This window comes from Tiliqua scincoides, chromosome 1 (genome assembly GCF_035046505.1).
Source record: "Tiliqua scincoides isolate rTilSci1 chromosome 1, rTilSci1.hap2, whole genome shotgun sequence".
NCBI lineage: Eukaryota > Metazoa > Chordata > Lepidosauria > Squamata > Scincidae > Tiliqua > Tiliqua scincoides.
In genome coordinates, this window is record NC_089821.1 from 4704614 (window position 1) to 4731809 (window position 27196).

The window sequence follows — 27196 nt, forward strand, 5'->3', positions numbered from 1 at the left end:
TCACTTCCTGTCGACTGGACTTGTAAGTTGGAGGCGGTGACATCTATAGAATGTTCACTTCACTTAATATAGATCCTTCATAAAGCAAAATAGCTGGCTCAATCCTGTTTAACTGTGCTCAAAGGCAGACTCTGGTCATAAATCTGTGTCTCAAGAGCCAATCATAAATCTCTTCTACCATTCTTGGAAAGGCAGGCTGGTTAAGACAAGTTGTGCCAATTATTCTGGAAACTGCATAAGTTTCCGATTTTGATACACAGTTATATAAATGAAAATCTTCTGAACCTGTCACCTTTTTTTAAAATAAACTCTCTACTAAAGTGCACTTCCAAGTTTTATTATATAAAATACTCAGACACAAACCACGTCATCATGACTAATCCAAACATTTGAAGACTGTAGTAGGCAACCTTTGAAACGCTCCTCATTGCAACCTGTTGCACAAGCCGGCAAGTGGTAAACACTGCATTTTACATATGACGTAACTCTATACTTGTGACTGCCAGGATCCAAGATTTCAGACAGTGACACTTTGGAAAAGTCAAGAAGTCAGTTCAAAGTTTATACTCTCAAAAGGCCACCAGATGGATACAGGACTGCCATGCTATGATCTTAATGCAAAGCTTCACCCAAAAAGAAATACCATTATTATTTCCAAGGGAAAAGAATCAAAGTGGGAATAATTTCTTTCTGGATTAAGGTATTTTTGAAGACAATGTTTGAAAAGCCAGCCAAACTAAACAGTTTACTGCGTAACTCTGCAAGCAGATAAAGCAAGTAACTATCAAGTTTTGATCATCCCTTTGACTGAAATCAAGCAACAGTCTGAAACAGAGAAAATTCTTGTGTAGAAAAGGCAAAGCCTGGAAATGTCAGTTTCTTCAAAAAAAGAAATTGTTGGAAGGAACGAGATGGAGAAGGGGAATTTTCAGCATTCAGTGCTAGGTGGGGTGAAAGAGTCCCACAGCAAACAACACTACTAAGCATTTTTGACTGTACTGTGAATAAATGTAACTGCTCTGTCCTACTTATACTTGGAAAGCAGAGTCATCCCAAGCACATGGCTACTATCTCAGAGGTCATTCAGAGTTCTCATACTACACTTTGATTCTGTCACCCAGGAATGGTTTTACGCATTTAGTAGCATCAACTTCCTCCTAGCCAGGTTGTGTTTTAGAATAAGACTGCTGAACTTCTCAGGTTTGATAATGACAAATGTAAACTGCAAAGATTCTGGCAACACCATAAAGACCAACACATTTATTAAGGCATAAGCTATTTGTGGACTTCATCAGGTACAAGAAGAGTTTTCCTCTGTTTGCAGATGTAGACATATATAATCAAACAAATATGTACATTATATAGAGCAGTGGTTCTCAAACTTTTAGCACCAGGACCCACTTTTTAGAATGGGAATCTGTCAGGACCCACCGGAAGTGATGACATGACCAGAAGTGACATCTTCAAGCAGGAAAACCTGCTTCATAAATGACCTGGAGACAGGGTTGAGCAGTGAAGTGGCTAAGTTTGCAGATGACACCAAACTTTTCCGAGTGGTAAAGACCAGAAGTGATTGTGAGGAGCTCCACAAGGATCTCTCCAGACTGGCAGAATGGGCAGCAAAATGGCAGATGCGCTTCAATGTCAGTAAGTGTAAAGTCATGCACATTGGGGCAAAAAATCAAAACTTCACATATAGGCTGATGGGTTCTGAGCTGTCTGTGACAGATCAGGAGAGAGATCTTGGGGTGGTGGTGGACAGGTCGATGAAAGTGTCGACCCAATGTGCGGCAGCAGTGAAGAAGGCCAATTCTATGCTTGGGATCATTAGGAAGGGTATTGAGAACAAAACGGTTAGTATTATAATGCCGTTGTACAAATCTATGGTAAGGCCACACCTGGAGTATTGTGTCCAGTTCTGGTCGCCGCATCTCAAAAAAGACATAGTGGAAATGGAAAAGGTGCAAAAGAGAGCGACTAAGATGATTACGGGGCTGGGGCACCTTCCTTATGAGGAAAGGCTACGGCGTTTGGGCCTCTTCAGCCTAGAAAAGAGACGCTTGAGGGGGGACATGATTGAGACATACAAAATTATGCAGGGGATGGACAGAGTGGATAGGGAGATGCTCTTTACACTCTCACATAATACCAGAACCAGGGGACATCCACTAAAATTGAGTGTTGGGCGGGTTAGGACAGACAAAAGAAAATATTTCTTTACTCAGCGCGTGGTCGGTCTGTGGAACTCCTTGCCACAGGATGTGGTGCTGGCGTCTAGCCTAGACGCCTTTAAAAGGGGATTGGACGAGTTTCTGGAGGAAAAATCCATTATGGGGTACAAGCCATGATGTGTATGCGCAACCTCCTGATTTTAGGAATGGGTTAAGTCAGAATGCCAGATGTAGGGGAGAGCACCAGGATGAGGTCTCTTGTTATCTGGTGTGCTCCCTGGGGCATTTGGTGGGCCGCTGTGAGATACAGGAAGCTGGACTAGATGGGCCTATGGCCTGATCCAGTGGGGCTGTTCTTATGTTCTTATGTTCTTAAAAGTTTTAACAAACCTAGGCTGCAATCCTACCCACACTTACCCAGGAGTAAGCACCATTTACTGTCATTGTTAAAAACATATACATAGTAGCCTGTTAAAAGTACAGATCTGTAACATTTCCCCAAATGCAGTCACATTCCACTGTAGCATCAAGTCTAATATACAGTATTAAAAATAAAATATTGAAATGAATGGGGATGCATCTGAAATCAACTCATGACCCAGTTTGAGAAACACTGATATAGAGAGAAGAATTTAAAACAGCGGCATCAAATAGCAATGAAATGGACAATATCCAGCTTTTCTTGGAGTGCCAAATCAAAAAATGGCATTGGTTTAGCCCAACAGGCTCTAGTTTTGGGGTATGACTTAGCCACCTTATATGCTTATTCAAGCAGCTTCCTTGTGGGGAAGCCAATGTCATAGCTTTCTCATGAGGAAGCTGCTTGAAACAGCACATATAGCGGTTACAAGCAGCTTCCTCATGAGAAAGCTATGACATACCCCAGCAGTCCTGAGGAGTTTATGAGCTGCAATAAGTCTTTGTTGGAAGGGGGGAATGCAGCTACACAATCCCCAGGATCATGCTTCTGCCAGGGACAACAGGGTCTTCATTTTACTTCATTTTACAAGCAGCAGCCTTCTGGGGAAGCAGGGAGCCCCACAGAAGCCTTCACAGTTCTCCCCAAGCCTTGGAAATGTAAAAATAAGGATTGCAACGCAATTCCAGTTTTGTGATGGAAATCTGAAAGTACGTCACAATCTTTATTTTTACATTTTCCAAGGCTTGGGGAGAACTGTGGAAGCTTCCATGGGATTCCCTGCACCCCGGGGAGGCTGCTGTTGCTGGTGAATAAAATGAAGACTATGTCGCCCCTAGCAGCCATTTCCCCTCCCTGTCCCTTAAATGGGCAAAGAAGAACTCTTCAGGCTGGGGCATCATGATGCCCCAGTTTGAGAACCTCTGTCATATCCCCAAAACTAGAGTCCATTAGGCAAAACTGATGCCATTTTTTGATTCAGCATCTCAGAAATATGCTAAATGTGTTCAAATATCCTTGGTAACTGGAAAAAAAAACTACTTTTTTGTTTTATTTTGTGTGTGTGTCTGTGCCTGTGTTATTTGTTTTGCTGGGTTTCTACTATCACAAAAGGGGTTTGTTAAATTTCATTAACTATCCAATCATAACTAAATCCACCTCCTTGTTGATGTAGTTTTGCCAATGGTGTGTGCACTGTATCTTGCCAGGGGGCAGTCCTGGAGGTCCATGACAGATCAAATACTTACATACATAACTTATTTAAAGTAACAGCCAGCGCTTGGTCAGTCTGCCTATAAAGGGCATTTGCTTCCTTGTCCTGGTTCTCCAATTTGGTGGAGTGGGAGAGGGATGCTACAAGCCCCACTAGCCCCCCCCCAAAGAGCCTACTAATACACTGGGCTGTATATTCCCTTGTTATTGTTTCACAATTTTCATTCAGGAATTATTAAAACATCACTGTTGGATTTTGGTATTTTTAAAGATGACTAGTGTCATTTTACACTTACAACAGCACTGACACATCGCATGTGACACTAATCAAAAGCCTTTCTCAGATGATGTCTAACTAGAGACTTCAGGGTAGGGACATGTGACTGGCTATCCCTGTGTGGGGAGGAGGAGCTTCCACTGCCTTCAATGTTCTCTTAATATTCCCTTTTCCCTGGTGACTACAGGAAGGTACCTTCTATGCTATTTAACCAGAGTATAATCTTAATAATTATAATTATATTAACCACTTCTTTTGACTAACAGTCCAGTCCTATTCACACTTTCCTGGGAGTAAGCCCCATTGACTCTAATGGGACTTACTTTTGAGTAAACATGCATAGGCTTGGGCTGTAATTCTCTTACCAAAAATGCCAAGAACACTACAAGATGACTATGGTAATGATCAAATGTTTGAATGTAGATTTTTATTCTAAACATTTAACTCACAGCATACTGCAAAAAATAATTATATACAGTATGTTCTGAGTAGAGGCTTCTGACTTACTGATGCATCTCAGAACCAGAGATTATAGGTTTGATAACTATTGAGCTATACTCCAGCTTAGAATATAAATGTTCCACCTCTGTCCTAAACATACTCACTGCGGACTAAGCCCCATTAGTTTCACTGAAACTATTATTCCCGTAATGTACATTCAGAACTGCAGCTTTGAAAGTCTTAGTGCAACAGCTGTATCTAAATTATGAAATATTACTTTAAAATAATAGAGCTAGGAAAGAATATACCAACAAGCAGCAAACTGAGCCACTCATGGAAGTGCATGGAATGCTTGCCTTTTGTGGGAGCTTCGCTCCTTGGGGAAAGGGAATGCTGGACTAAATGGGCCACTGGCCTCCTCCAAAAAGGGCTCTCCTTATATTTTATTTAGGGCGCAATCCTAACCCCTTATGTCAGTGCTTTCCAGCGCTGGCATAGCGGTGCCAATGAGACATGTGCTGCATCCTGCAGTTGGGTATCACTCACGGAGGCCTCCTCAAAGTAAGGGAATGTTTGTTCCCTTACCTCAGAGCTGCATTGCCCTTAAGTCAGTGCTGGAAAGCACTGACATAAGGGGTTAAGATTGTGCCCTAGTGTCCCACAAGCTCAGTTGGCCAGTGGGGAATGAGAGGTCAGTGGGAAGTGCCTCTGTCCCTGCTAACTGGGTAAGAGGCACTTTTTAAGTGGATGCTCTTCTTTTATTTAGCAGGGGAAGAGTAACTGGCCCTCCATACCCCAGCAGTGTCTTTTCTAGTGGCTGTCTGCTGGTGTTCTTTTGCATCTTTTAAGATTGCGAGCCCTTCAGGACAGGGAGCCATTAGTTGTTTGATTTTCTCTGTAAACTGCTTTGTGAACTTTCCATTGAAAAGCGGTATATAAATCCTGTTGTTAATTAATAATAATAATAATAATAATCTCAAGTCATGCAGGCACTTACTCCTCTCTCCCTCACATGGGTCAATGGAGTATCTTCCCTGCGTGCCCATTGGCTACTGCAAAATTTGCAAAAGACCCCCTTAGGGAGGGCCACAAGACCCCCCTGAGGAGCCGCCTCAGGGCCACAAACCGCCCTCAGGGAGGGCCACAAGACCCCCCCCTCAGGGGCCGCCTCAGGGCCACAAGACCCCCTCAGGGAGGGCCCCAAGAACCCCTCAGGGGCCATCTCAGGGCCACAAGACCCCCTCAGGGAGGGCCACAAACCGCCCTCAGGGGCCGCCTCAGGGCCACAAGACCCCCTTAGGGAGGGCCACAAGACCCCCCTGAGGAGCCGCCTCAGGGCCACAAGACCCCCCTGAGGAGCCGCCTCAGGGCCACAAACCGCCCTCAGGGAGGGCCACAAGACCCCCCCCTCAGGGGCCGCCTCAGGGCCACAAGACCCCCGCAGGGAGGGCCACAAGACCCCCTCAGAGCCGCCTCAGGGCCTCGGTCGGGCACGGGGCTCCTCAGCGCTCGTAGTGTCCGCGGCGGGGGGGGAGGCGACGGCGACGCCGCTTCCGCCTCGTCCTCCGCAGCGCCCCCGGCGGCGGGCGGCGCAGTGGCGGCGAGGCTGACGGGCTCCTCCTCCCGCGGCGAGTGAGGCGCCGGCCCGCCCGCCGCTCAGTCCCGTGTCGGGGAGCAAGATGGACGGGGTGCCGCGACGCCGCTGCCCGCGGAGGACGGACTGAGGCGGCGGCGCGCGAGAGGCACTGAGGCGGCGGCGGAAGCGGAGCGGAGCGGAGGGAGGCCGGCCGGCTGGTGGGCCGGGCCGCGGAGGTGAGCGAGCGAGCGGGCGGGCGGGCGCCGGCGGGAGGGAGCGGCGTCGAGGCGGCCTTGCTTTCCTGAGCCGCCAGCCGGGCGCCCTGCGAGGCCTGCGGGTCGGAGGCGACGCGAGCGCCGCGGCCCGGCCAGGCCCGGCCCCGCTGGGCGGCTCGCTTGTGGGGCGGGCGGGCGGAGAGAGGCCTGGCGCGGCGCGCGCGGAGGTGGGAAGGCCCGGCCGGGCGGTGCGTGAGGGGAGGCGGGCGCGGGCCTGGTGCGGCCTCGGCCGGTGGAGGGGCAGGCAGCAGGTGGGTGCCGTGCGGGGCCTGGCCGGGGGGAGGCGTCCTTCTGGGGGGCTCCCCGAAGCCCGCACCTGCTCGGCCGCCGGGGCTGGTCTCGTCACGGCCCCAGGAGGCTCCTCGGGGGGCGGCCCCCCCCGCTCTGGGCATTCCCAACCCGGCCTGCGGCCCCCTGAACCGGGGGTGTGTTGGGGGAGGGGCGAGGCCGGGCCTGCAAGGGCTGCAGTGGCGTAGTTGGGGGGCAAAGCACTGGGGCTGCCGACCTGTCCACACTTACGTGGGAGGAAGCCTCATTGACTACAATGGGGCTTACTTCTGAGTAGACCCACATAGGATTGAGCTCCAAGTCTTGCACGGAGCCTCTCCAGGGCATGTAGGGGCTCACCCTCCCCTTCAGAGCTGCTCCAGACAGGGGGAGCAAAATAGTGGCATACACTAGGGGGGGAAGCACTGCACGAGCACTTGGTGCCCTCACACTGCGCTGGGCATACGCCAGACTGGGGGGCAAAGCACTAGTCTGGCAGGGAGCCTCTCCGAAGGGTGCAAGGGGCTCCTCCCCGTCAGACCCATTCCAGGTGGGGGGAGCAAAGTGGAGTCGAATGTCTCCTCTGCTCGCCCTGCCTAGAGTGGCTCAGAAGCGGAGGGGTCCCTCGCATGCTGTGGGGAGGGGTCTCTTGCACACTGCAGGGAGGCTTCTTGCAAGACTTAGTGCAGGGGTGTCAAACATAAGGCCCGGGGGCCAGATGTGGCCCCCAGAAGCTTTTTATCCAGCCCTTAGGCTCTCAGCTGCTGAGCAGTGCTGAGGTACTACTGCTGTAAGGGCAGCCCACTTGAAAATTGGGCTCTCTTATATCTTGAAATATGATCAAAATTTGTATATTTTCTTCTGTCATTTGCAGCTAATGAGTTCCTAAGTGAGAAGATGTGCTTATTTTTGGTCATGACCTGTTTAATGACATCACTTCCTGCCGAATGACATAACTTTTGGCCCTCTGGCTCTTCTGGCTATTCGGTCCTCATTATGAAACAAGTTTGACACCCCTTACATAGTGCTTTGTCCCCTTCTAGCTACACCACTGATATGGGCTGAGCTGCAGCTCCTCTGTCCCATCCCCCGTCCCCCAATTCATCACCCTGTGGGAGAAGGCAACTCAAAGCAAGTCTCTTCTCTGTTTTGGAAGAAACTCAACTTCCTTCCAGGGAGGGGGAGCAGAATGGAGTGGTGGGGTTCTCTGGGTCATGGAACCTTTGAAAATGCCCTCCACGGATAGAGAGGAAACGTCAGGCAAAAGATAATTTTATTAGACCCTGGCCCTCAACCCCAGACATTCTAATTGGACAGTTGGAAGAAGCTGTTTTTGAGTTGGAATATTGAAGTTTGCAGGTGCTTCCATGGTGAAGTATGCCTGTAAGCCAGGGGTGTGATTAGACTGTGGAACTCCTTGCCACAGGATGGCACATGGCCTAAATGCCTTTAAAAGGCGATTGGACAAATTTCTAGAGGAAAAGTCCATCACAAGTTGCAAGCCGTGATCAGTTCATACAACCTCCTAAATTTAGAAGTAGGCTGTCTCAGAATGCCAGATGCAAGGAAGAGCACCAGGATGCAGGTCTCTTGTTGTCTTGTGTGCTCCCTGAGGCATCTTGTGGGCTACTGTGAGATACGGGAAGCTGGACTGGATGGGCCTTTGGCCTGATCTAGTGGGGCTCTTTTTATGTTCTAGTGGTGTGTTCTTACCAGTGGCCAAATTTGCTTAATGTAAGAGCCACATACAATAAACTTCAGATGTTTGAGAGCTGCCAGAGCACTGGCATTCCTGGGGGAAGGGAAAGCTACGTTTCTTTAGGTTCATGGCCACTGATGTAATGTGCCCCCCCCTCACCTTCAGAACCAGTCAGGACTGCAAAAGCACCAAGAGGAGGTAGCAGTGACCCAAAAGGAGCCAGCATATTTCCAAGAGCTACACATGATATGTCAAAGAACTACATCTGGCTTGACAGCCATGGTTTGTCTGCTCCTGCTATAGGCAAAGCAAGCAACCTTGGTAAAATACACAGTATCAAGTACTTTACTTTTGTGGTAGATATGTAGATACAGGAAAATTATCCCTTATCCGAATATCTGAAATCCAGACTGTTCCAAAATACAGACATTTTTGTCCAAGACTTGTTTTCTGTAGTGTGATCACTGGAAGGGCTTGTGCTCATTCCCGTATATAATGCAGGTGCAGGCTGTAAGTTCTGTTCTCTGCTCTGTGGTATGTACCTATACAGACATTGTTGAAAAATGAAAAGGCCAGCAGACACTTGTATGGGTAACAGTGAAAAAAGCAAGAGGAAACATTTCTCATTATATTTATGTAATTATTCCAAAATCCAGACAAATCTGAAATCTAGACACCTTCCCTTTGAAAGCAATCCTGTTAATGATGCTCAACCTGTACGTCAGAGAGCTGCATGTGGCTTGTTAGCTGCGTTTTAGGCACCCCTGCGATAGGCAAAGCAGGCAACCTTGGCAAAATGCACACTACCAAGTACTTTATTTTTGTGGTATATATGTAGATAATTTAGAACCAGCTTCTTTTGCTGTGGTGTGTTTTTTTTAAGTCCACAGAAAGTAGTAGTGTTGAAAGGGTACAAGCTTAGAAGTCAGTTTACTGGAACCAATGAGACTGAATTTCAACCAGTCCTGTTTAGGACTTGTTTATGTTTTACACTACAAAATTGGTATGTTCTTAACTGTTCTTTGGAGATCCCTTGCTGTATCCTTAGTGATGATACCTTTTTAATCGCTAACTGATCACGAGTAAACACACAGGCAGACTTTGCCCAGCAAGCAGTTACATAGGCCTACAAAACTGAGGGTCAGAAAAGTTTTTCCCAAACTTTATGGTGGTTTGATATGAATTTGGGGTGCCGATTCCAAAAATGGCATCCGTTTTGCCCTATCGTGTCTAGTTTCGGAGATATAGTATAGCCTCATTAGTGAATGGTTCAAGCAGCTTCCTCATGAGGAAGTCATGGTGTAGGCTTCCTCATGAGGAAGCTGCTTGAACCATTCACTAAAGAGGCTATACTGTGTCTCCAAAACTAGACATAATAGGGCAAAATGGATGCCATTTTTGGAATCAGCACCCCAAATATACCCAGGAATTGTGTTATTTAAGGCCACAGTTGTGGAGAGTTCTCCTCTTCCTGTTGCCTATGCTTTAGTGACTATAGAATCACTTTGTGTAGCTTTGATATTTTCTTTTATGTTAATTCAAAAGGGCTGCAGTAAAGGATGTATTTTACTTCTGTACAGTTCAGTGTCTGATGTATTTGTAATGTTGGTGATTGAGATGTTTACAAACTATACAAGTACAGGTTGAGCCTCATTATTCCGGTGGGTTCCCTTCCAAGCACTCCTGGATGGCAAACAACGCACTATAGCAAATCAGTTTAAAAAACAGAGTTTCTTTGCTCCCATGATTTAAAAACAGCCTTGTTGACCTTTGTGATGTAAGATAAGAGTCATTAAGAAGACAATCCATCAATCAGTCCTCCTCCAAGAGTAAGGCTCTTCACTCAGCCCCTCCCTTTCCCAATGCAAAGTGATCACCGTTCTTTCAAGTGCTCAGGGGGGGGGGTCTGCTGGAGAGAGAAGGATTGATGGATTGTCAGCCAGCTGCCCTCTCTCTCTCATTAAGGAGGCTGCTGTTAAAGGACTGTTCAGTTTTTTAAACTGATTTTAAAGGGGTGCATTTTTCCCCTTCTCCAGGGATCAGCACATTCCTTTTCATTTGCAGGGGCTGTTCGTGTTGAGTCAAATCCGTGTATAAATAGGCTGGACCTGTAACTATCTCTGAGAGTAGTATATAAGATCTGTTATAGTAAGATACCATTTTGGCTTCTAATACATAAGCAAATCTAGGGAACTTCCACATAGTGGGAGTGTGAGGCTTTCAAGACAGTGTACCTGATACCAGCAAGCCACAGGGGAGATGCATCCCAGAACGGAAACACTGGAAATCTGAATGAAAAATTGCAGGTTTTTCAGGATTAGAGTGCATTCTTCAACATACATACTAGGAAGTAAGCCCCTTTGAACTCAGTTTAACTTAAGTAATTTATATCCTGTCTTTCTCTTGATCAGGGCAATAAAGGCAGCTTACAACATTAAAACAGAATAACAATGATAGTAAAACATTAAAACCAATAAAAATAAAACAAACCTCCAATTCAAACCAGAACAAACCTCCAAGTGTGTGTGTAGATAAATTTGAGTTACAAGCACAGTTTAAATGAATGACTCTAGTGCAGGGGGCTCTTCTTCCCCCCCCCTCCACATCTGTTGATTGATGCACCTCTCTTGCTATCCTACTATTCTTCTTTACAAAACAGTATGGATGAGTTTATATCAAGATAAATGAAAATGGATGCAAAAAACTCAGTGTCCTTAGGAGTTTACTTTGTTGCTGGGTTGCTTGACCCTTTGTGGTGGATCATAACTTGAAAAGTTTATATTATGTTGCAAATTAAAAGGAATTCTGCAAAATTTGGTAAGATGCTGGAATTGAGGGATGTTTCAGCTATAGAGAAATGATTCTTTCGGAAGAGGGTGGTAGCCCTAGTTAGTCCTTAAAATTGAATGTTTTTCTTTCTTCTATCCCCTTCTACATATAGGTGTTAGGGTAAGGGTATAATTACAAGATGCTACACCATCAAATAAAATGCATAGGATTATAGAAGGACTAGTGCACTGCCTTAATGTAACTTTTTGCATTTTTACCTCCCTTGTTTGGAACTTCTAGAATCGATACATTTTCTTAGCACAATCAACACAGAAGTTGCATGCAAAGTGTTTATATAACTGTGTATATAAACTGTTTATAGATAAGTGTAAAGGAGAACAGGACTCTGAAACTTGGAGTTCGAAAACATTTCAAATCCCTAGGATTATTATTGTAGATTTGTATATCACTATGCCTGATGGTCCTGGACAACACAGTCCTGGAACGAACTGGAACCCCTAGCATGTATTCCCTGCTGAAACAGAGACGCCTGCATTGGCTCGGTCATGTCGTGAGAATGGATGATGGCCAGATCCCAAAGGATCTCCTCTATGGAGAACTCGTGCAAGGAAAGCGCCCTACAGGTAGACCACAGCTGTGATACAAGGACATCTGCAAGAGGGATCTGAAGGCCTTAGGAGTGGACCTCAACAGGTGGGAAACCCTGGCCTCTGAGCGTCCCGCTTGGAGGCAGGCTGTGCAGCATGGCTTTTCCCAGTTTGAAGAGACACTTGGCCAACAGTCTGAGGCAAAGAGGCAAAGAAGGAAGACCCATAGCCAGGGAGACAGACCAGGGACAGACTGCACTTGCTCCCGTTGTGGAAGGGATTGTCACTCCTGAATCGGCCTTCTCAGCCACACTAGACGCTGTTCCAGAACCACCATTCAGAGCGCGATACCAGAGTCTTTCGAGACTGAAGGTTGCCAACAGCAATGCCTGATGGATATACTACTACTCTGTGAAAGATCCTTAAATTTGCTTGTGTATCAGGAGCCAAAAATGACTTTGTCTTTGCTCTTCCCTATGCCTGCAGGAATAAAATAACATGTGTTGAAAAATATTAATTGAAATACTAATTTGCATGATGTTCACAGGTTGCAGGATTTGGAAGTTGCATTGCTAGACAACAGTATTTTTTTTTAAAGTGCAAAATCTCCTTGTCCTAGTCATAGAGCATTAAATTCATTGTAAACAAGAATAAGAAGCATAAATTGTAATGTTAGCTGCATGGCTTTTGATGGGTTGCTTTTTGTTTTCAGGTGCAGATTGCAAAAACCGGGGACTTTGGCAGAGTGGAGAATTTATTGTGCTCAAGTTATTCTGACTGGATTTTAGAAAGATATTTTTTCAGTTACTTTTTAGTTTAAAAAAAGCAGCTCCTTAAAATCATGGCAGATGTGGACCCAGACACGTTGCTCGAGTGGCTGCAGATGGGGCAAGGAGATGAAAGAGACATGCAACTCATAGCCTTGGAGCAGTTATGTATGCTGCTTTTGATGTCGGACAATGTGGATCGATGCTTTGAGACGTAAGTGAATGTTCATTTTGATAATTTTACGCAGGCTTGTATCGGCTGACAAGTAGAGTCCCCATTATGATGGGACACTGTTGCTTGGAACCCATCAACCAGCACATAAGAACAGCCCCACTGGATCAGGCCATAGGCCCATCTAGTCCAGCTTCCTGTATCTCACAGCGGCCCACCAAATGCCCCAGGGAGCACACCAGATAAGAGACCTCATCCTGGTGCGCTCCCTTGCATCTGGCATTCTGACATAGCCCATTTCTAAAATCAGGAGGTTGCACATACACTTCATGGCTTGTAACCCGTAATGGATTTTTCCTCCAGAAACTTGTCCAATCCCCTTTTAAAGGCATCCATGCCAGATGCCATCACTACATCCTGTGGCAAGGAGTTCCACAGACCAACCACACGCTGAGTAAATAAATATTTTCTTTTGTTCTGTTCTAACTCTCCCAACACTCAATTTCAGTGGATGTCTCCTGGTTCTGATGTTATGTGAGAGTGTAAAGAGCATCTCTCTAACCAGACTTTTTGTGGGCAGCTTTACTGCTAGCAGTTTGTCTGCATTAGTGGTGATCTGTAGGCGAGGGGTCATGGGAAACTTCTGTAATGCAGTTTGTTTTCATATTAGGGGGTTTGCATTCTCATTACAGGCAGCAGCATCCAGGAGGGTTTCTGCCAGAATCAATGATACTGTTTCCCTTCCCAGGATCTTGCTGCTATTAGTACATGTGCAAGTTCCTTATTATAGCAGAAGAACCTGCATTACCTCTTTGACTACCTGCACTTCATATGGACCAACAGGGAAAAGAGAGACTTAAAAACGGGAGATGAGGAAGAAATAAGTAAAATTGCTTAAGATTTCAGTTTCTCTTTTCCAGATTTTTCTGATACATTGTACTCTGATATCTTTGAGATTGGTTCTTCACATTGGTTATGGTTTATTGACCTAGCTGTATTGCTGGTACACCTGTACCTTGACTAAAGAGGACTGCCAAATTGTACAAGTGTTATATGTTAGTTGCTAATCATGGAAATGATGCTTTGGAGTGAAACATTTAGAATTTGATGATTCTTCTGGGCAGCAAAATGCAGAGATACTAATTGTTAATCCATTTATTGCATCCATCATTGCTAGGGAAGACCAGGAACAGATGTTAAATAGGGATACCTTTAACAGCTGATGTCTTGAGAAGAAAGTATGGCGATACCATAGATGACTTCAATGTGTGATACTTATAAGACATTTTTTCTTTCTGGGACTAGGAATAGATGTTTTTATTAGATAACATTGCTTTAAGCATTTTTCTTCTTATGGGGCAGTAAACCGCTTTTTTTTTTATCAGCTAGCAAAGCTTCTCAGTTGTAAGGAAATACATCTGAAAAAAGTAAGTAAATCCTTTGTAGTCACTGGAAAGCATAGAAAACCACAAACGTTAGGAAAAAATATTAGTATGAATACTGTACCTGTTCTTTCCAGAGTAGTTTTATGTCTGCTTTAATTTCAGCATAGTTCTATTAAAAGTATGTTACTGTGATTGGAGAGCCTAAGAAACCACAGCCTTTTGGGGGGGTGAGATGGAGCAAAATAAACATTATATGCTATGCACTTTGGACTTCATTGGGGCTAAATTAGTTTAAATCTAAGTCCAGTACTTCACTTACTGTATAGTTTATTGTGTAAAAATGCTGACTTCAGAAATAGTCAATAAGATGGAATTCATTCTAGGCTTTCGGACCGATTATATTTGTTGGTATTAGTCATCTTTCAGTAGCTGTGATTTAGGAAGACATTAGTCATTATAGACTTGTGCAATAAGATTAACACTTTGGAGAGTTTAAAATGCTATTATATTTTAATGCAGTTATTAATGGTGAGCCCTGTATCTCTTTACTTGTAAGTAAGTCTCACTGTGTTCAGTGGGACTTGCTCTCAGGCACACATGTGTAGGATTTCAGCAGAGGAAGACTCAGAGAGCATAAAGCTGAATCCAACCATCATTTACAAAAGGTGGTTCGACTTAGAGTTCTTTTACTTAATATGTCTGTTGTTGGTGTTGCATGCTTATAGGTTTTTTGGGGAAAGGATTACACTAAGTTTTAAAAATCAAGTATGGTATCTGTTGTACGTTTTGTGCAGTTATAGTGTCACTTACATGGTCAGTGTTCAGCAGTTTCAGCTGGTATCCATGGATACTGTAGTAAAACTCCCAATAGTGTGGTACTCCTGAGAGCCAGGATGGTGTTGTGCAGTGGTTCCCAAACCCTTTAGCACTCGAGCCCACTTTTTCAAACGACACTGACTATATCGGGACCCATCTAACTTTACAAGATTTAAAAAGTTTCATTTTACCAGCCACTCAAGCCTCTGTTTTTACTATGGGTGGGGACACCTTCAGATGCATTTGTTGAGCTCCACATTCATCACATCAGGACTATTCTGGTAGCCTTGCATTCCCTTTTGCTTGGCTTTTGATCTGAGGCACATTTGCCTATATGCAAGTAAATACACGTGTGGCTAAGAAGTTTCACTTTCTATGTGATAGGCTCACTGCATTTTCCTTATCAACTTGGAGAGGAGGCACTTAATTCTCTTCACTTAATTCACTTAATTTTTTGGAGTCTATGTTCATTGGATCAGGTCATTCTGATGGTGTTGCGTTCCTCTCAGCCTGTCCTTCAAAGTGGATTGTTGCAGTTGCCTACTTGCGAGTAAGCGTGCACATGTGGTTCTGTTTCACTTTCTGTAGGGCTCAGTACATTTTCCTTGTCCGTTTCAGTTTCTCCAGGCTGATAAGGAAAACGCACTGAGTCACTTGCAACAATTTCTTGAAATACAAAAAACGTTAAATCACAATTAAAAACACAAATCGTACCCTTCATAAAAACTGTTACATAAAAAATCTTTCACAATTATGAATTTCTTGAAACAGCTATAGAACATTTGTACTTTAGAAAAGAGAAGCTGCAATCTTATTAAAAACCCAAGCCTGTAAAGGGTGAGAACTCAGAAGGTTTGTCTAAAAAGAAATGTCTTCAGGCCTTGCCTAAAAGTTTCCAGGGAGGGAACATTTCGTAAATTAAGAGGGAGGGAGTTCATAACGAGGGTGTCACTACTGAGAAGATCCTATTTCTTGCCGCTGCCCCTCACACCTCCTTCCTTCCCAATAGAGTCACCTAAGGTGACTTACAGAATATATTATGCAAATAAAAGTAATCGACTAAAAATATACAGTAATATATAATCAAATCAAATCAGCAATGCATATAGCTCAATATCATAAACTTAAAGATGTAAGAATAAAAGTATTAAAAAAGCAGTAACTGCATAAACCCAATAATTAAAACAGTCAAAGCAGCTATAACTTAAAAAAAAATCATTTCCAGTGATACAACCTAAAACTATATCCATTGAAAACAAATAATAACATATATAAAATCCACTAAAAAGCTAATCAAAAGAGAAATGTCTTCAAGCCCCTGTGAGGGAAGGCTTTAAGGAGGGAATGTTCTTTAAGGAGGTGAAGGAGTTCCATAATTGTGGTATCACTTTAGAGGGCACTCTCTCTCGCCAGCGCTCCTCTGACCTTAGTGAAGAATGGCACATGCAAGAGAATACCCTCTGATGATCATAGGGGGTGTGCTGGAATGTATGGAAGAAGTCAACTTCTCAGATATCCTGGTTCTAAGCTAGAAAGGGCTTTAAAGGTCGATATCAGCACTCTGAATTATGCTTGTAAATGAACTGACAAGCAGTGTAGCTGCTGGAGTAGCAACCTCTCAGTCAAACCACCAAGCTCCTACAACCGTACAGGCTGCCTCATTCTATACTAATTGCAGTCTTCAAGGGCAGCCCTACAGAAAGCATGTTAAAGTAATCTGTATTACTATCACCAAGGCATGGATCACTATGGTCAGGTCTAAGTGTTACAGCCACAGTTGACACTTAAGCTAAAGCTGGGCAAAAGCTGCCCTGGCTACATTTGCCATCTTGTGATCTAGGAGCAGCTTCGAATACAGGAGAACCTCCAGGCTACTAACCTGCTCCTGTGGTGGAGATACAACCTCATTCAGAACAGGCTGATAATTTACATTGTGGATTTCTGAAGAGAAGAGACTGTTTTGTCCAGATCTTGTTTCAGCTTGTTTGCCCCCCATCCAGATCCCAAGCAAACAGTGCTGTAAGACCTCAGCAGTCGCTCTAAAATCACATGGAAAGGAGAGATGGGACTGGGTGTCATACTCACACTAGTGACTCCCAACTCGAAATTCTCAGTAGTTTCATGTAGATGTTAAATATAATGGGGCTCAAAATTGAACCATGTGGCACCCTACACTATAATTGCCAGGGGGCCGAACAGGTGTCCCTCAGCACCACCTTCTGGGATTCATAGGCCAAGAAAGAGCAGAACTACCACAAATGGTGCCTCTAGGCTTCAACTTGAAAGACCAGCTAGCATATTGGGTCTGCACAGGTGATTTTATTATGGTGTTAGAACAGAGTTGCTTTATTCTGTGGGGAACTGTGTTGAAGGAAGCTCTGCAGCTTCCTCCATTGTTACCTGATACTTTGTAGCTTCCAGCACTAGCAATAGAATATCTTTCTCATGTGCCATGAGATTTACTGCTCCTTTACCCTTGCTGTTCTGTAAGTGTCCTTCCCAGGTTTATCTTCTGATGCATCCAGGCAGTTAGCTGCAAAGTTAAAGCTTTTTAGTTTAAGCAGTCTTTGAGAGAGAGAGCGCACAGGTACGAGTGCACATGTGCCCTGGGAAATGGACAAGCAGGACATACCTGCTTCTGAACCAGGAGGTTCCATTTAGCTATCGTGGCTGCTAATCATTGATAACTTTCAGATGGGAGGACAATTCTGTAATGCAGTGGCCATCGCCTTATCACATGATGGGGAATTCCATAAGTTAATTACTCAGAGTGGAAGAAGTACTGTCTGTGATGAATCAACTTCACTGAGTAACCTCAGAGTTGTTGTTTTTTATATGTTTTATTTATTTATTACAGATACAGGTAAGGAAAATTGGACAGACTTAGGGTTGGGACTACATAGGGGTAATCTTAGAGTTTTTTATATCATAAGGGAATCTGAAGAATGTTCCATTTACAACTTTATTTATAACTGTACACCTTTTATAAGTTTGTAAATCGCTTCCATGCCTCTCCTTGTTGTTCTTTTCAAAAGCAACGCCCCCTTCCCCATAGCCTCTCTTTATAGCCTATATCAGGGGTGCCCAAACCCCGGCCCTGGGGCCACTTGCGGCCCTTGAGGTCTCTCAGTGCGGCCCTCGGAGCCCCCAGTCTCCAATGAGCCTCTGGCTCTCCTGAGATTTGTTGGAGCCCGCACTGGCCCAACGCAACTGCTCTCAGTGTGAGGGCGACTGTTTGACCTCTCACAGATCTCGCATGAGCTGTGGGATGAGGGCTCCCTCCACTGCTTGCTGTTTGACGCCTGTGATGCAGCAGTGGCTGCAAAGGAAAGGCCAGCCTTGCTTTGTGCAAGGCCTTTTATAGGCCTTGAGCTATTGCAAGACCTTCATTCATTCATATAAGATCACCTTTAATATATTCATTTATGTAAACTTATGTAAATTTATTCAAATTTTAAATGTAAATTAATTATTTTTTCCCGGGTCCCCAACAGAGTATCAGAGAGCGGATGTGGTTCTCCTGCCAAAAACTTTGGACACCCCTGGCCTATATAAATGATAAAGTGCTGCAACCTGACTAGGAGGTTGTAAAACATGCACTTCTCTGAAGGAGCACAGCACAGACCAGTCACTGGGCTGGCATGTGGCACCAAGTACCTACTACAGTTGTCAGCCCATCCAGGCACACTTATACATGCTGTTTGTGTCATCACTGGTATGGCTGTCAGTATAAAGGCCTCTCTGTCCCCTTGCAACTATCTGCTGCACATAATGGCAGCAGAGAACAGGGAGCTCATGACTATAGAGGAGCATCCCCCCCCATTGACACCCAAGGAGTCATGCACTTAGGAAGCTGCAGACCCTGAGAGCAGAGAAGCTCCTCCCTCCCTACAGAGTCCCCCACTGTGACCTGAGATAAGAAACAACTAGGGTGGAAAGAAGGGACCCATGTCTACTAACAAAGTGGCAACGAGTGCAACCAGGTTAAAAACCAGGCTTTTATTGAACTGTATTGGTGACAGAAAGCCACATGGCCTGACTGGAAGGGGAGTAGGTCAGCCACCTTGCCAAGCAGCGGTTGGGTTTATGCTGATCATTGCAGGCAGACTGTAGGTTTCTGTTGGAATCTGCATAGTGTCTTTGCCCGAGGGAACAAGGAGAAACACAGAGTAAGATGGGCTCGACAACAGCTTTGGTTGCACCTTTTCTCTGGATTGTGGTGCATCTTTGGTATTTGCGAGGGAGGGTGGTACCACCAGAGAGTACATGCAGTGCATTGTGGTTCAGAGCATTACCTTTCCCTCTCCTTGTTGGGAGAGGAGTTGCAGTACAACTCTCTGGAACTTGACTGTTCCATCCCCTCTAGTAATGGTGCTGTGCTGAAACACAAGAGATTCAGATGGATGTTTTGCCATCAGTACCAATAGTTGGAGTCCATGGCATGTCCCTTATCAAACTCGGACACTTGCCTGTTGGTCCTTGGCATGCTGCTTGATGCTCCTTCTGATGGCAGAATCCGGAGTCATGTTGTGAATCAGGAGTCATGTGGAGGGGGAATCTTTGCTGGGGTTTGTCCAATCATCCAATGAGCCAATCATTTTTCTTCACTGCTACATTCACTTGAATAACAGCACAGCTTTTGTTTACATAAGTGAAGTGAAAATGGTGGTTGAAGTGAAGGACTTCAACACGCTGCTGACTGCAGATAGGATGGGAACATCAGGGGAGTGTTAAATGAGAACTCCAACATGCACAGCCCACCAGCACCTCTGTTTTTATGCCAAGTCACACTTGACTCGTGCTGTGACTCATTTCTCATAATGATTCAAACTTGAGTAAAAAAATGACGCTATAAGCAGCTCAGGCCGAGTCGTGATGGCCACCTGTTATGACTTGCAAGTCAAGTTAGACTCAGTGACTTCAGCACATCCCTGCTTTCAGGGCTTTATATACTGGCACATATGTGCTGTGATTGGCTGCCAGAGTAGTCCGTATTCTGTGCTTCACTGTAGGAGAGTGGGACAGCAGCAGTGGAATTTTCTAGTATCTTTCCCTTTCCTGTTGTTCCTTATGGGTTTACTCCTCCCCATGCTGCTTCTGTTATTGGTATAGCAATTTTCCAGCATCAGGAAATATGGAGGGGGAGTCAGCTGGAGGGGGCTTAGAATATAGCATACATTGACTCCCCCTTGTGCGTCCCTCCATGTTACATTGCAGTTTCCTGTCACAAGAACATAAGAAGACCCCTGCTGGATCAGGTCAAAGGCCCACTAGTCCAGCTTCCTGTATCTCACAGTGGCCCACCAAATGCCCCAGGGAGCACACAAGACAACAGGCACAACCTACGTCCTGGTGCCCTCCCCTGCATCTGGCAATCAGAGGCAGCCTGCCTCTAAAACCAAGAGCTTGCACATACCTACTATGACTTGTAACCTGTAATGAACTTTTCCTCCAGAAATTTGTCCAATCCCCTCTTAAAGGCATCCAGGCAAGATGCCATCACTACTTCCTGTGGCAAGGAGTTGCACAGACTAATTACACGCTGGGTAAAGAAATTTTCTTCTGTGTGTCCTAACTCTCCCAACACTCAACTTCCCTGGTCCTGCGAATGTCCATAATATCAATGTCCCCTGGTTCTGATGTTATGTGAGAGGGAAAAGAGCATCTCTCTATTTACTGTGCCCATCCCCTGCATGATTTTGTATGTCTCAATCATGTCCTTCTCAGACGCCTCTTCTAGACTGAAGAGGCCCAAACGCTGTAGACTTTCCTCATAGGAAAGTAATCATTTTTGTTGCTCTCTTTTGCACCTTTTCCATCTCCACTATATCCTTTTTGAGATGCAGCGACCAGAAGTGGACGCAATACTCCAGGTGTGGCCTCACCATCAATTTGTACAACAGCATTACAATATTAGTTGTCTTATTCTCAATACCTTTCCTAATGGTCCCAAGCTTTCATCGAGCTGTCCACAAGGACCATTTTGGGCTTTGTCCATTTTGGACTTTCTGTTGGAGAGCCTGCCCCAGCATCTGGGTAACGCAATGCCAGTGTTTGTGGCATTCCTGTTGTTAGGTGAACATTGCACCAGTGGGGCTGTTTTTGCATTGGCTTGGGTGAAGATACACTGGTTATCTGGAGGGTAGGATTGGGGCCATCAGTGAAATACTTTTCTCACAGCAAAATTCTTGGCAGGTCTACTCGGAAGTAAGCCCTGTTGTGTTCAACAGCCATGCTTATGGGTTTTGCAGTGGCTTAGGGCCAATGGTTATCGGAAACGAGCTACCTCATGAATGCCAGCTCTCTGTGCAATTTGGCACCACTGTTTAGTTTATGTCCATATAATTTACAAGCATTCTGTGCTAGCCAGTAGCTTGTGACTTGTTTCAAATTGTGAACCAACAGCAAGTAAATGGTGAGCCAAGGTTTCCTCACCATCTGGAAAAGGTGCCATATGGAGGAAGTTCCAACCAATACTCATATGGCAACTGTACCGTGAGCACAAAAAGCCATTTCATTTGTTTTGCCTCTTTTTTCAATAAGATGCTTATTCTTTTAATACTCTGGTCATTTGGTGATTATTTCTGTCTACTTGAGTAATAATGCACTATAATGAAATAGTCCAAAACAGTTTGTTTATCTGGCTCCCATTTTGTCACAGAATTTTGATGTCCCTGTCATTAACTTGATTTTTGACATTCTTGCTGTACTTGTCTACAAAGAGAAACTTTGAACAAAATGATTTGATAAGCATGTGGTGGAAACAATCTCTCTTTTGTGCACAAGTAGGCCAATAAGGTAGAATGAATTTTAAAAACTCAATTCTTTGAAAAACTAACCATAAGAACATAAGAACATAAGAACAGCCCCACTGGATCAGGCCATAGGCCCATCTAGTCCAGCTTCCTGTATCTCACAGCGGCCCACCAAATGCCCCAGGGAGCACACCAGATAACAAGAGACCTCATCCTGGTGCTCTCCCCTACATCTGGCATTCTGACTTAACCCATCCCTAAAATCAGGAGGTTGTGCATACACATCATGGCTTGTACCCCATAATGGATTTTTCCTCCAGAAACTCGTCCAATCCCCTTTTAAAGGCGTCTAGGCTAGACGCCAGCACCACATCCTGTGGCAAGGAGTTCCACAGACCGACCACGCGCTGAGTAAAGATATTTTCTTTTGTCTGTCCTAACCCGCCCAACACTCAATTTTAGTGGATGTCCCCTGGTTCTGGTATTATGTGAGAGTGTAAAGAGCATCTCCCTATCCACTCTGTCCATCCCCTGCATAATTTTGTATGTCTCAATCATGTCCCCCCTCAAGCGTCTCTTTTCTAGGCTGAAGAGGCCCAAACGCCGTAGCCTTTCCTCATAAGGAAGGTGCCCCAGCCCCGTAATCATCTTAGTCGCTCTCTTTTGCACCTTTTCCATTTCCACTCTGTCTTTTTTGAGATGCGGCGACCAGAACTGGACACAATACTCCAGGTGTGGCCTTACCATCGATTTGTACAACGGCATTATAATACTAACCGTTTTGTTCTCAATACCCTTCCTAATGATCCCAAGCATAGAATTGGCCTTCTTCACTGCCACCGCACATTGGGTTGACACTTTCATCGACCTGTCCACCACCACCCCAAGATCTCTCTCCTGATCTGTCACAGACAGCTCAGAACCCATCAGCCTATATCTAAAGTTTTGATTTTTTGCCCCAATGTGCATGACTTTACACTTACTGACATTGAAGCGCATCTGCCATTTTGCTGCCCATTCTGCCAGTCTGGAGAGATCCTTCTGGAGCTCCTCACAATCACTTCTGGTCTTTACCACTCGGAAAAGTTTGGTGTCGTCTGCAAACTTAGCCACTTCACTGCTCAACCCTGTCTCCAGGTCATTTATGAAGAGGTTGAAAAGCACCGGTCCCAGGACAGATCCTTGGGGCACACCGCTTTTCACCTCTCTCCATTGTGAAAATTGCCGATTGTGGAGTTGACAGTCTTAACCACAGAAACATGCAGATGCAAGGAGTCTTGTTTGTGATGATGGGTGCACTGACTGCACTGTTCTAGTGTTCTGCTGCTTCAGGAGACATTAGTATCCAACTTAATTATTTTAAGTATCCAACTTATCCAAATTATTAATTATCCAACTTAATTATTTTAATTTGTTACTTTTTGATCCAGTTATCCTTGCTGGACAACGAAATGGTTTGATTAAGGCAAGCTTCATGAATTTGAAGACTTATCGAGGTCTCTAATATGTAACGAAGGTATCTAGAACAGAACTGCTATTAAATGTTTCAGATGTGCAGAGTGATCTCATTATCATAGAAGTTTTGTGGTTTTGAGTTACAGGTCTAGTCTACCTAACCGTGGATTTGGAACTCACAGTTTTAACTAACCACAGGTTTCAAACTTGTGGTGGAAGCCAGACCTGAGCTTCTGGATGCCACCGGAGATGCTCTCCAGTGGTGTCTGGGAGCCTTTCTGATGCCCTTAGGCTCTACAGGCTTCAGAAGCCGCCCTTCCCCCTGAGCAGTTTAAATAATATTTCTAGTTTTTGCTGAAAACCGGATGTACCCTTTCAACTGCTCCAGGCCTCAGAAAGTCTTTGAACTTAACCGGAACAGGGCTCCGGTTGCATTTGGAGTCTCTGTGGTTCGGAACTCATGGATTTCATTATCCGTGGGTTTTGGCATCTATGGGGAGTCAAGGAACAAATCCCCCGCAGATACTGAGATGGCATCTGTACTAGATTTATTAGTTTGTCTAATTGTGCAAGATTTGCTATATATCTGATAGTCTGTTGCTGAATTCATAAAAATGAATGCCCCAGTATTGGCCAGTATTGCCCCAGTATTCATGGGGGTTCCAATTAGGAACCCCCTGCGGATACCTGAAACCGCAGCTACAGGCAGACGCCCATCCCCATAGTCCAGGAGCCTCCCCTTCTGGAGGCAAAGGAACCTCTGGAAGGGCTTCTGAACCCAGCAGAGGCCAAGGACATCCATCCCCGGCCTTTGCTGGGCTCAGACTGAGCTGTAAAGCTCAGAACATGACTTCTGCTTTCACAGAGAAATCAAAGTAACGTTTTTAATGCTTTATAAGGCATTGGGTGGCCCAGCCTCTGCATAACTCCCCTCGCCTCCGGTGCACGTGGAGGGGGCATGCTGAGGGCACCCTGGATCCGATCCGCGGATAAGTGAATTCGTGGATATGGGGGTCCCCTGTACGCTTTTATAATATGCAGTGGAATTCGCATATACGAGTACAATCTGTTAGCTACTATAGGTATAGTAGCTCGTACAATCTGTTAGCTACTATAGGTATATTTTTTCATTCTAGAGGTAGATGATGCACTTACAGTTAAATTATGCATCTGCTGTTGTAGCTGTTATGATTTATGGAACACAGTTTAAAAGCTATTCTTTTGGTGCAATCCTATATACACAAATGTGAGAGTAAGTCCCTTTTAACACTGTAGGATTTACTTCTAAGTGGACGTGCTTAGGATTGCACTTAATAATGTAACTCTCATTAACTTGGTGAGTTTTACATATGAGAAATAAAGTACTGTCAAAAACATATGTGCAATTAATGGGAATAAGCGTCTCTCTCCTCCTACAGATGCCCACCTCGTACCTTTTTGCCGGCACTGTGCAAAATTTTCCTTGATGAAAGTGCTCCAGACAACGTGTTGGAAGTAACTGCTCGCGCCATAACTTATTATTTGGATGTATCAGCAGAATGCACTCGGAGGATAGTTGGAGTAGATGGTGCAATTAAAGCACTTTGTAATCGTTTAGTAGTTGTTGAACTCAACAACCGAACCAGCAGAGACTTGGCTGAGCAGTGTGTAAAGGTATGTTGCATGTGTTTTGCTTTGTTGTAGCATAGCAGACTTCATGATGATAAAGTATGTTTACAGTCATATTGTACTTACAAGATCAGAGTTTAACTGGTTTAAACCTTGAGATTTTAATTATATAAAATAATGCGTAGTTTGTAGATGCCTAGGCAAGTTATCTTGGAAAACAGGATATATCAAGAATGACCCAAACCTTTGGCTTTCTTAATTTTCTTTTAGTATACAGATCAGGACATGTCACAAGTGATAATATGTGAACAGTACTTTCCAAAATTACTTGTTCAGAATGATAATACTGTGTTGAGTGGCCCTTGGTCAGAGAATTCAACTGTTCACATTTAGCCAAGTTTTTTTTTTAGCAGTGAGCTTGTCAACAAAGGCAGGAACTGTCTGAAAATAGTAAATTGTAGTCTTCTCAAATTTGGAAATGTGAAGGGCTCAACACATTTGTTGTGGAATATCTTTAACAATAGCAGCAAGGTTTCTGAATGAAATACTGATACTTCAAATTTTCTGATAGAAAAAGGATGTTCTAAGTAGGATTCAATTAGCTATAAACCCAAGGCATGATCCAGCCAGTATTTCTATGAGTTAAATATATGTTCATTGAAATAATGGGATTTATAAGTGCCAAGTTGGATGTGATAGGGGATATCAGTGAATCAAGAAGTGTTAACAACTGCTGGGATGATGAGGTCAGAACTCAGATTTGAGCCAGAGTGCTGAGAAAGGGAATGTTAACTTTTCCCTCAGCCCAGTTCCATTTTCCCAATTAACTTCCCTTTTAAGGTTTTGCCTATGGGCAGGCATACAAGTGTTAAACAAGTACCTATGTATTTTGCTGTATGGGGCAAATAACTTTGTGGGCTATTCTAATCAGGAAAACAGCATATGGGATAGAAGGATTTTATCCAAAGCTGCCTTTCCTGATCTGCCTTTAGTAACATCTGCAGAAGAATGTGAGAATGTATTCACAGTTCTTACATATCACTTCTAATTTGACCCCTGTAAAACTATTAAGAAATGCTGAACCTGACTGACAGCCCAGTCTTACATTTACCTGCTGTTGCATGCATCTGTGCCATATTTACTAGCATGTATTTGGGGGGGCGGCAGTGAGATGAAGGTAATGTCTGTTTTACTGTTTGATTTTCATTATAGTTCTATTTTAATTCTAGGTTTTGGAACTCATCTGTACCCGTGAATCAGGAGCTGTGTTTGAAGCTGGGGGACTGAACTGTGTGTTGACATTTATTCGTGACAGTGGACACCTGGTTCATAAAGATACTCTACATTCTGCTATGGCTGTAGTATCCAGACTCTGTGGGAAAATGGAGCCTCAGGATTCATCTTTAGAGATCTGTGTTGAATCCCTTTCAAGTCTATTAAAACATGAAGACCACCAGGTAAATAATTCAGAATTACTGTGGCCTATGTAGTGTCAGTGTGGTTCGAAGGTGAGCCTATGCCCTGCTTGAAGAAACTAAGCAGGATCAGCCTGAATTCTTGCCTTGGAAGGGAGAGCAGAAAGCTGCTGACAGACCTTGGAATGGCACTGTGTGAGAGTGTGGAATATGGAGATTGCAAAGATGGATAACATCTTGACAACTGACTGAGGAAGCTTGGACAGTACAGAGCACAGCCAGGATGATGGCTGCACTTGGATGGAAATGTCTGGTGAAACTGAGTGTTGTGTGAGTTCTCTTACAGAACAATACTTGTGAAAACACCATCTCAAAAAAAATGGTGGTTTATGACTGACCCGCTATGTAAACCACCTCGGAACTGTGTAAAAATAGAGAAAGGCAGTATATAAATACATAAATAATTACTAGATTGAATTCATAAAGAACAAATAAAAAATATTTACACCTAAGGTGACTTACAATACAGGTTCGCCTAATTATCAGTGTCTGAGGGTTGACCTGTACTGTGCAGATGCGACTAGAAGTGTTCTGAGGTGCAGGAAGACCACAGCCTCACCGCATCTCACAACAAACGGATCCCTGGGGGATCAGGGATCAAACTGATCCCTGGGGGAAAGCCGACAGAAGCCGAGGGGCATCCGGTTCGAGTCTCCTCATCCCTATGGGAGAAGGATGGGGAGGTTAGAGAACAACAAGGCAAAGACATAGTAGGAGGCGAAAATGGGAATGGTAGCGTGATGGGATGTGATAGACGGTTTGGCACAATGAGAGGATGCGGGGACAAAGGAGCGAATAAGCAGCGCATCCTGGGGCATTCCATGTACAAATGCTTTTATGCAAATACCCGAAGTCTCCAAGCAAAGATGGGCGAACTGGAATGTTTGGTGACTAGGGAAAACATTGACATAGTGGGCATAACGGAAACCTGGTGGAATGCAGAGAATCAGTGGGATACCGCAATCCTGGGCTATAAACTCGACAGGAGGAGCGTGTTGGAGGTGGGGTGGCTGTTTACATTAAGGAAGGGATAGAATCCAGCAAAGTAGA

At 44.5% G+C, this 27196-nt stretch overlaps 1 protein-coding gene across 13 annotated transcripts in view; it reads left to right on the forward strand.

Annotated features, from left to right (window-relative positions):
* Window positions 1-6155: 6155 nt before the first annotated feature.
* Window positions 6156-27196, forward strand: part of HECTD1 (HECT domain E3 ubiquitin protein ligase 1) — a 76406-nt gene continuing 55365 nt past the window's right edge. For 12 of the 13 annotated variants that reach the window (XM_066617304.1, XM_066617313.1, XM_066617361.1 and 9 more), the window contains exons 1-4: window positions 6156-6331; window positions 12426-12694; window positions 24482-24716; window positions 25901-26128. In XM_066617304.1, coding sequence (XP_066473401.1) covers window positions 12555-12694; window positions 24482-24716; window positions 25901-26128 — 603 coding nt within the window. In that variant the 5' untranslated portion in view covers window positions 6156-6331; window positions 12426-12554. The remainder of the gene's footprint in view (window positions 6332-12425; window positions 12695-24481; window positions 24717-25900; window positions 26129-27196) is intronic. The other variant, XM_066617387.1, reaches the window with a different exon arrangement.